Consider the following 10,420-nt stretch of genomic DNA (forward strand, 5'->3'; position numbering starts at 1 on the left):
GCATGCCATCGGTCATGTGAAGCACCTTCCCAACCATATCTCGTTGCAACTTGTGTCGTTGAGATCCTGCTATGACTTCCTTATCTCTTTTTCATTGTCTGACGAGAACCCGTTGCAACCCATCACAATTTTCTTTTCGTTGTTGAGGGGGTTGCATGAAGGTCATTAATAGAAGTTGACAGAGTGGTATACAATATGAACAATAAACTTTAGATGTTAAATATATACATGAGAAAATTTTGAGCGCTCCATATGTAAACCCCCCTTTATTTTATCATCATTTGCTATATCCATACCACTTAAAGGTATGCTTTATAAATAATAATTATCCCAAAAATTTTCATTATTGAGTGTTATTTAAGGCGTTATATTTATTATTAGCAAATTTTTCACCACTTCTATTCATGCTATTTTTGCTCTAACTACGTTAGTTCTAACTTCAACAACATTGGCATCCTAATATAAATCAATTAGCATGAATATGAAAGATCATTAGATTTATTTTGCATATAAAATTTTGTATTGTACAAATCTCAAAGCAATTCCAATGATTTTTAAGCCAATCGTAATATAATCTGTATTATAATATTCTAGCGCCATTTTTATTCTTTGAATATCATAAGTTCAATTTTTTTAGATGAAGCACTACATTTTGCACTTTTCCACATTATAATTTTGATTTTAATAAAAAAACGAATTATGCAATTTCAAATTATGGTACTGCACCTATCTCATTTTGCAAACCTTTGCACCGGCTTTATTATAAACCCTTTTAAGCAATAAGAAAATTTTGTTTCTACTTGCACAATGAACATTGAACTTGGGCTCAAACCATTTTAATTATTTGTAAATAAAAAAATAAAAATAAATACAAAAAATATAGATTATTCCATGACCTAATCGAAAAATTTTTAAGGCTTAGATTTGGATGTTTAACCAATTTGTAAACGGCATAGAATTATAAAATAAAATAAAATAATTATGAGGGCAATCACAATGAGCCACCCTTTTTATAGGATAGGGTTGTAAGTCTGAACGTTTGTCTTCTCCAAAAGTCTGAACCGTTGTCTTCTCCAACACTAGAACTTTAGTTCAATTTCATATACTAATCCTTTATATATGAGGGTGAATCTCTATATATGAAAAGTAGAGTTGATATGGTTTAAATTGTAATCATTGGAAGACTGTAATCTACATACGAAAAAATAAAGTTAACTAGTTAAGCTAATTACCTCCTCAAGTAGAGTAAACATAGCTTATATGTTAAGATATGAATAATTTTTTTTTCTCCTACTCAAATAAATTTATACCTACCACCCTCTATTGCACTTAACTTAACATCAACATGAAGCTACTTACCACCATCTACCTAACATATTCAAATTTATTATATACCACATCTAAGTACTATATAAGGAAATGGTAGCCTTCGTGTCAATGCATCAACAATAAGAAGCAACAAAGATGGGAGAGAAAATAGAAAGAGAGGAGATGGATAGAAAGAAATGATGAAGTTTTTTTGGTGCTTGTATGGAAGTTGTTTGACTTCTGTAAAAGGAAAAAAAAGTGTTGCTCTAACAAGAGAAGAAAGTTTTGGTTATAGCTAGGAATAATTTTCATTTGGGCTCATAATATAAAGAGGCAAAGGGAGCAATAGGAAAAATAATAATATATCTTTCTCTATGTATAGCCCCATCTTTATAATAGCTCACAACATTTTCTCTTAGCTAGACAAAGTGATATCTTTATAATAGGTCACAACATTTTCTTTTGGAAAATAGGTTTTTTTTTTTGTGCTTTTAAGGGGTTCTTCAACTTCTTCAAAAGGAAGGATTGTTGCTCTAACAAGAGAAGAAACTCTTGGTCATTGTAAGAAATGATTTATTTGGACTTATGATGGAGAGGGGAAGAGAGTAGCTAGAGTAACATCAACATATTCTTCTCTATATGTATCCCTTATCTTTATACTAGGTGGCTGCATTTTATCTTAGTTAGAAGACAAAGTGGTATCTTTATTTATATCCCAAATTTATATAAATTGTAATCCTTTGTGTATTTTTTTTTTAAAAAAAAGTTTAATGAATTAATTGATCCCAATTTATTCTATATCCCACCTCTAAACTCCAGATCACAATTGAATTTCACTAAATTGCTCTGAACATCACCCTTAGTGAATGGGACTTGACTAGTCACTTTGACCCAAATAACAATTGATCGACTTGGTCAACTAGACCTATGATTGGTCAAACTAGGCCAAGCAAGGTCAACCTAGACCATGCATTCAAGGCAAGCATCCCAAACCCTCAAGACCACTCCATGACAAAGTATTAACCTCAAGTCTTTCATGGATAAACTCATGGTGGGATTGACTTGATCAAACCACTATAGGTGGTCAAACCTTACATACATTAACTCCTTCACTTATATATTTAATCCATCCCTCTAAACTCTTTGCAAACCATCCCACCACCACCCAGACAACACCTAGGCTCCACCTAAGTAATCCTTGACCAGATGACTGGTCAAACTAGTCACCTTAAGGATCAAACTTTCTTAGTGGTCAACCCGTCTAACCACCTTGCTTAGTCGAACCTAGGTTCATCCAACCTCTTCAGTGCACTCTAGAAGCTTTCTGGATGTTGATCCAACCTAGCCCAATCTCTGGTTCAACCCAAACTAGCCTAGGTGGTCACCTCTACCTGAAAATAATACCCCATCATTTTCACTTATGTAAGCCACTCTCTCTTCATCCTAACGACTTGGGATTATTGACATGCATCCAAGCAATATCCCTGATTGATTGGGCCATCCAAATAAGCCCTAAATTTGGGCCAAAGTATGAGAGAAATTCATCATGACCAAACTCTCAATACACTCACTCTCTAGTCGCTCTAGCATTTCATTCTACGTACATTCCTAGTGCTTCCTCCACATTTTTGATCGTTTTCACATTTTTTGATCATTTCCAAAGCACGAGGGAGCAGGAGTGGGATATTGGACATGATCATTCCTGTGATGCCCCAGAATCAAATAGTGAAAGGATTCGTCTGACATTCTGATCGAACTCCATTCCAGTTGCCTTACTCGGACCTGAAAATTTAAACCACATATAATGAGCTTACAAAGCCCAGCAGGTCACAAAGCCTACAACTGAAATCAAAGCACGGCGATGCTATCAATATGCAGGTCAATAAAATCAAGTCAATCAATGGTCAATGAGTCTATGCAATGTTGAAATCCATCGTCAATGAAATCAAATCTATACAGCATAAATCAAATCAGCAGTAAAAACATTGATACATCAATACGTCTCAGCAATCAAATCAATAAATACTCCTAGTCAATGTCAGTCAATGTCCAATCAACGTAGTAGTGTCTATCAATCTATACTATCTATACTATCAGGTCAATCTATACTATCTATACTATCAGGTCAATCAACCGAGTCGTCTAATCAATTCATTGAATCTATATCATCTATTCAATCAATATAAATCTATATCATCTGTCGAATCAATAAAGAAATCCATAAAGCTCAAAATCAATACCTCAAATAAAGCTCTACAGTCTCTATCTATTGCTATCGATAACATCAATACGGTCATCTAGTCGTCTTACTTAGCGTATCCATCTATAACATCAATCACATCAATATAAAGGAATCATATCAGATCGTCTACTTGCAGATCAATCTATCGTGCAATCTTATCCATTAATTCTTCCAGTCAATTATTTATCAGCAAGGAAATCCATCGAACAATCGAATCAACTCAATAAATCAACCTCTATACAATGAAATCATCAGGTCAATTGAAATCAACACAATCAGCTTCTTAAAGAAATCTATTCTACGATAAATCAATAACCTATCAGGATCTGTCGTATCAATAATATCCATATGTCAATATCATATCTATAGCAATGTCTATATCGGTCTCTATCAATCGATACCATCTATACCAATATCAGAGAAATATCTATAAATCATTACAACATCTATCAGTGCCAATATCTATGAATCAATACGCAGAATCCATATCAATATCGGTGCCGGTATCTACGAATCAATCAAATCGAGAAAATCAATCGGAAAAGCAATATGGTAAATCAATAAAATCAATAAATCCGTCAAATTAATCAATCAATCAAATCCAGTCTAGCGAGTCGATCAAATCAATCGGAAAAGCGATACGATAAATCTTAATCTCTCATATCAATAAATCAATTGAAGCAAGTCAAATCAATGCCGAATCAATGGTATCAATGAATCTATGAATCTATGCCGTCCATGTCCATATCAATCAAAATCATATATATTTTTTAATAAAATTAAAATCAAATCATGAATGTATTTTAAAAATTATGCATTTTAATTTTTTTAAGGAATATTATTTGTTTGTGAGAGTATTATCAAAATGTGTAATAAATATTCTATGAACTTGACACAATTGACTTTAGCTAATTTTTTGAGATATGTATCCAAAGCTCTGTTGCACTTGACTTGATCAGTCTAAAGTTAATTTAATAGCTACTTTTTTCATCAAGTAGATAGGTGCAATGTATAAGTTGTGAATATGTTGAATTATCAAAATGAGAGCTCTTTCTTGATTCTATGGGTGGTGGTGCATGGCTGTTCTTAGTTGGTGGAGCGATTTGTTTGGTTAATTTCGTTAACGAACGAGACCTCACCCTGCTAACTAGCTATGCGGAGTTCAACCTTCGCGGTCAGCTTCTTAGAGGGACTATGACCGTTTAGGCCACGGAAGTTTGAGGCAATAACAGGTCTGTGTTGCTCTTAGATGTTCTGGGCCGCACGCGCGCTACACTGATGTATTCAACGAGTATATAGCCTTGGCCGACAGGCCCGGGTAATCTTTAGAAAATATTAGAATATCAAATCATTTATTTGTTATCATTAAAATTAAATAATGAACCTTGAAGTCCATGGAGCTAAAAGGGTTAGCCCCTTGCTTGGTTCACCTAGCTAGATGTGGGTTGATATGAGTGGACATTAGTGACCCTATTAATAAAGTTTTTTTTTTAATCAATAATATCATATATTATATCATTTATAACTAAGTGTGAGTGTCTTTGTTAAATTTAAAATTGTCTATAAATCACACCCAACTATATTGAGAATACTAAGTAAAAGTGGAGAAAAAAATAGAGACAAAAATAAGAACTTTAGATTGAGAAGCTATGAGATTTCTTTTAGATGAGCATGAGTGCTAAAAATTTCATAAATTGAGCTCAAACCTTGATCCCATGTTTATAGGTTTGTGTTCAGGCTTAAGCATTATAGAATTGACCACAAAAAAGTAGTTTAATATAAATGTTACCTTGAAGATGTCATCTAATGGGCCAACTTAAAAAATTCATCCACTTGAATAGCTAATAAAGCCAATGTCCGCTGATAGGTCATACTTGCTTCATTGCGATGAACTCATAGGTTGTAGTTGCTTGCTTGAGGTGAGTTCTCATGTAGACTGACGATATTCTTTTGATCTGAGGCTGAGTAGTCCTAATAATTTTTTATACTCGTGTTGTAATTTTATTATTATTCTTTCTTTATATATAAAGAATTATAATTATTCCAACATATGGAAGAGGAAGATACTTTCTCTTTCATAGATAATTGCTCTAGGAAAGTTTGGATATATAATTATAAATACAAGAATGGGGCAAAGATAAAGATGATACTATGTTTTATGATCAATACAAAAGGAAGAAGATATAATGGTCTATAGTCATTATCAGGAATAATGTCAACGCAACTTATTGATGTATTATATGAAAATGAAATTGATAGCATAAGACTTTGACATCTTATTCTTAGACATATTAATCAAAAGGATTCATATGTTTTACATAATCAAGGGATTTTGAAAAGAACAAAGTGACAAGATAGAATTATGTGAGCATTGTATTTTTGAAAAATAGGTAAAGATAAAGTTGGTTTAGGCAAACTCAATACCCAAGGTACAATGTATCTTATACACTATAATATATAGCACTACGGTAAAATTGTTTATTACCGACGGATTTTTCCGGCGAAAATTGGCGAATTTCCTATGAAAATTAAGATTTTCGGCAGCTTTTCGGCAGATATTTTTCCGCCAGTAAAAACCGCGTAGGAAACGATACCGGGGGCCAATTTCCGTCTGAATAATGCCGCCGGAAAATAAAATTTAGTCGGACATATTATGCTAGAAATATGTTGGAAAGCCGTCGGAAAGTCGCTGGTAATGAGCGATTTTCCTGTAGTGTATGATCTATATCAATATATTTCAACATATGGATGATGAATATAATAGCCATCATTAAAGGTTTATGTTTTCACGTTTAGAAGAACTCAAACCCTTTGTGAAACCTAACAATTAGACCTTCTAATTTTTCGCATTTCATGTTCATATGGTAAATGTGTCTTAAGATTGGGATATCACATTGGTGCTTGGTTTTGTGGGTGATCTTCTTTTTTTACTAATTGGATAAAAATGTAGCATAGATCTTATTGAACGGGGCACATAGTTTTGAGTCATAGCAGTGGATTTGGGCAATGGAAGGTTCAACTATGATATGATGTGAAAATTATAATATATGCGCTTTATTATAAAAATTATATTCAATATTTAAATATAATATTTAGATAATTATTCTTGACATACTAATTAAATATAAATAAATTTTAATATCCCATAAATAAAATTGTTAGTTTTCTTTTTTTTTAATATAAAATATTTTAAATATTAAAACTAAAATAATTATAGTAACACAAGCATTAAACTTTATGTAATTTGGGTTCTATGTAGGGTGGTAGAAAAAGCCAATCATTTGTAAATAATTTATGCTTGACTAAACAAGAAGCTCAACAACTCTCCTTGGCCTATATATATATATATATATATATATTTCGGTGTTAGAAATGGAATTTAGTTGGAGATAAATTATTATTTGAGATGAATATTACTGTATTTTGAAGTGAAAAATGAAAATTATCACTCCATCACCACATTCTAACTCCTAGTTTTCTCTCCCATAGCTTCATTGAGATGTTATTATTGAGATGTTGAGGCTTTTTTTTGTGTAATATAAGGAAATTAAAGTTAGATTTTGTGTGTGATATTCTAAATATAGAAGTTTTATGTGATATGCATTTAAATCACGATGCCGGAGCTAAGCTGATTAATCTTGTTAAACTTCAGACTAGTTTAATTCCATTTAATTGTTAGTATGATTGTATAAGATTAGAGCTTTCTTCTACTGGGTGTAGTCTAATATGTTGCTACATTTGTCTATAAATACATAACCAATCCTGTAATAAGGGAGATTTTTTGAGATGAATAAGAGTTGAGTAATTATATTCATGTATTTTGAGATTGATTTCTAAATGATGAATTCTTTTTCCAAAGAATTTTTGGGATCCTGCTCGGCCTCGGATCATCAACGAGTTGTCCACGACTCTTGTACAGTGTCAATAACCCTTTTTTTATTTAGTATAATAGAAGAAATGGTGATTATAGTGATTAGTTATTGATAATTTTACCCTCCATCATCTTGCTCTCCTCCTCCTCCATTGTATCGCTGATTGCGCGCCCCCTTGTTTCTGGCAAGAACATAATAAATAACCCACAAAAAATGATAACTATCCCAAACATCCCAAAAGAAAGAACTTTTCCTCTCCTCCCCAGCGCCACCATCGCTGGCGCTGCCACCCCGCCGAGCACCACTGCTTGCCTCTGCAACGCCATGGCCGAGTTCCTTACATATGTTGGAAACAGTTCCACAGCATAAATTCTCTCAATGTATAACGCTGTACAAGCCCCAAAGAATGCCACCAACTCGAATACCACCGCCGACCACCCGCCCATGGCCGCACAGGCAAGGCTACATCCACCGCTCACAATCGTTAACTGCACCAAAGTTCTGCGGCGGCTAATCACATTAGAGCTGAAGAAGATAATAAGCGCCGACGGAAGCTCAGCCACCGCATTCAGCGCCGCACTTATATAGAGGTTGGCGTTGAGGTTCCAGAGATTGAGCAGCATTCCGTGGTACATTAATCCGATGCCAAAGCTCCCAATCAAAATCACTACTAATCGCTGCAATGCCCATGGCTTCTCCCATAATATCCTTGCCACAGAGTATAAACCTCCTGGCTTAGTTTTTTCAGAGTAAGTCAATGCCAAGTCTGAGAAGCTCTCTGTTTTTTCTAAAGATGAGAGCTTTTTTAGTGTTTAAATGGCTTCTTTTCTCTTGTCTTTCAAAAGAAGCCAACGAGGAGATTCTTTCATGAAGAAATGGAGAAAAATGCAATAAAAAAGTGAGGGGATTGAGGTGTAGACATAGAGTAGTCGCCAGGAGTTTGCTTTGTTTAAGAAGGCAATGGCGGGAAGGGAGAGGAAACCTGTAGTGGAAAAAATAAAGGTGATAATGTTGACGTGCTTGCGCTGGCGCCGGGAGACGAGTTCGGTGGAAAGGACGTAAGCAGAGGTTCCGACGTTGGCACGGCTAGGTTGGGAGAGAATGTAGTAAGGGCGGCAGCTATAGACATGATTAAAGTGGATAGAACGAGGGTTTTTTTGCGGCCGAGGCGGGAGTCGGCGAGGGTGCCAAGGGAGAGGCCGCCGGCAAGACATCCAACGTAGAAGGAAGAGCCAGGAAGGGCGAAACGAATCGGCGACGAGCACTCGAGGGAGAAGTCAGAAATGGTGGAGATTTTGCGGGGTTGGGAGTAGGACCAGGAGGAGTTGGATGGGAGGTTACAAGGTCTGCTGAAATCGCAAGTAGAGGAGGTACAGTGCCACGGCGGTGGTTTATCAGAGAAGACATTGATGAAGGCCTGTTGGGAGTCAAATATCAAGGTGAGGCAGGCCAAAAAGGGGAAGAGGAGGTTGCCGGCGGCCGCGGTCATGTAGCGTTCAACGACTTCATCGATGGAGCTAATTACGGTGCCTTTATTTAAATATTGGCTTATGTCGATTGTGTGGCCGCCGGTAATTTCACTGGTGGAAGGAGCCGGTGATGAGGAAGCTTTATCCATCTTGTTGGCTTTGCGGAGATAAATCTCAGATAGAAAACAGGATGCCTTTAAAAAGAAAAGAAAATCTCAACGACTTTTTCTTCATAAATTCTTAATTAATAGGGTCCTTTTTGATAATAACTTGTAACAATATAGCTAGTTATATTGGAAACTAGGTGTTTCCACATTTTCTACTACTAAAATTGTCTAATGTACTTTTTCAATGTAAAAATATATGGAGAAAGCTTCTTTAACTATTAGCATATTTGAAAAACATAGTATATTTTGGCTTCATTTCATATAGTTTGTTTTAGAAAATAATAATAAAGCTATTCTAAACTAGAATGCCAACAAGAAGTATTATATGACACACACGTTTTTTAATACATATATTGGTTTACATTCATAAATATTTCAACATCTTTGGCTCATTAAGAATATAATAAGAGTTTGTATCATGAGTTCTTTACGTAGAATATAATGAAAACACTAATATATCAACATATGAAAATATACTATTATCTTCATTTTTTAATGGCTTTAAAATAGTCCGATAAATCTTTCATAATTGTTAGTGTTGATATTGTCCTCAAATATGATCAAACAATTTAACTTTGTTGGTTCATAACATCAAGGAGATTAAAAAATAATAAAACAAATATTTTTTAAATTTCCTTGTTTTATAATATTTTGAAACAATCAAAATTTAATGATGGTAAAAATATTTATAATGTGGTTTGTTTTCAAAAATAATTTCATTATTTTGAAAAGTTCAAAAATAACTAAAGTTTTTAAATTATTTTTTTAAAAAATAATTTCATTATTTCAAATTAAGTTATGAAAATAATTAAAAACTAAAATAATAAATTTTTTGAATTTTTTATACTTATTATAATCCTTTAAATGAATAAAAAATTTATAATCAATTGAAATTTGAACAACAACATTAGCAACAAAAAGCATTTATCCCACTATGTGGGGTGGGCTACATGAATCATTTTTCTCCATCGTGTCATAATAAAAGTCAAATTCTCATGTAAATCTAATAAAGAAAGGTTATTTCTAATCATGTATTTTTAGGTCTGCCTCTACAAACAAAAGTAAAAATTTTTTTATATAATATTTTTTTAAACATAAGTCAAACCTAATACATCAACTTTCCTAACCGGGTCAACGGAAGGCCATCGTTTTATGTGACCAAACCATCTAAAACGACTCTATCTAATATTATCTTTCGCTGGAGCTACTCCAACATTTTTTACGTATATGCTCATTTTGTATCCTGTCTCTAAGAGCAAAGCCACTCATCCACATGAGCATCCTCATCTCTGCAACACTTAACTTACTATTATGCATGCTTCTCTTTTAATGACCAATTCAATCTGCACCATAAAGCATTGC

At 33.9% G+C, this 10,420-nt stretch overlaps 1 protein-coding gene across 1 annotated transcript; it reads right to left on the reverse strand.

Annotated features, from left to right (window-relative positions):
* Positions 1–7,523: 7,523 nt before the first annotated feature.
* On the reverse strand, positions 7,524–9,040 carry LOC110101015 (organic cation/carnitine transporter 2-like). The gene is made up of 2 exons (XM_020828780.1): positions 8,405–9,040; positions 7,524–8,156 (listed from the first exon to the last, which is right to left on the reverse strand). The coding sequence occupies exons 1-2, from the start codon at positions 9,038–9,040 to the stop codon at positions 7,524–7,526; spliced, it is 1,269 nt and encodes a 422-aa protein (XP_020684439.1).
* Positions 9,041–10,420: the final 1,380 nt, after the last annotated feature.

This window comes from Dendrobium catenatum, unplaced genomic scaffold, assembly GCF_001605985.2.
Source record: "Dendrobium catenatum unplaced genomic scaffold, ASM160598v2 fragScaff_scaffold_989, whole genome shotgun sequence".
NCBI classification, from domain to species: Eukaryota; Viridiplantae; Streptophyta; class Magnoliopsida; order Asparagales; family Orchidaceae; genus Dendrobium; species Dendrobium catenatum.

What these genes read in the sequence shown, in the direction of transcription:
- LOC110101015 (XM_020828780.1), bottom strand. Translation starts at nt 9,040, where the DNA reads ATGGATAAAGCTTCCTCATCACCGGCTCCTTCCACCAGTGAAATTACC. An exon ending in CTTTATTTTTTCCACTACAG is followed by an intron (nt 8,157 to 8,404) that starts GTTTCCTCTCCC and finishes GAAAAAACTAAG; the next exon opens with CCAGGAGGTTTATACTCTGT.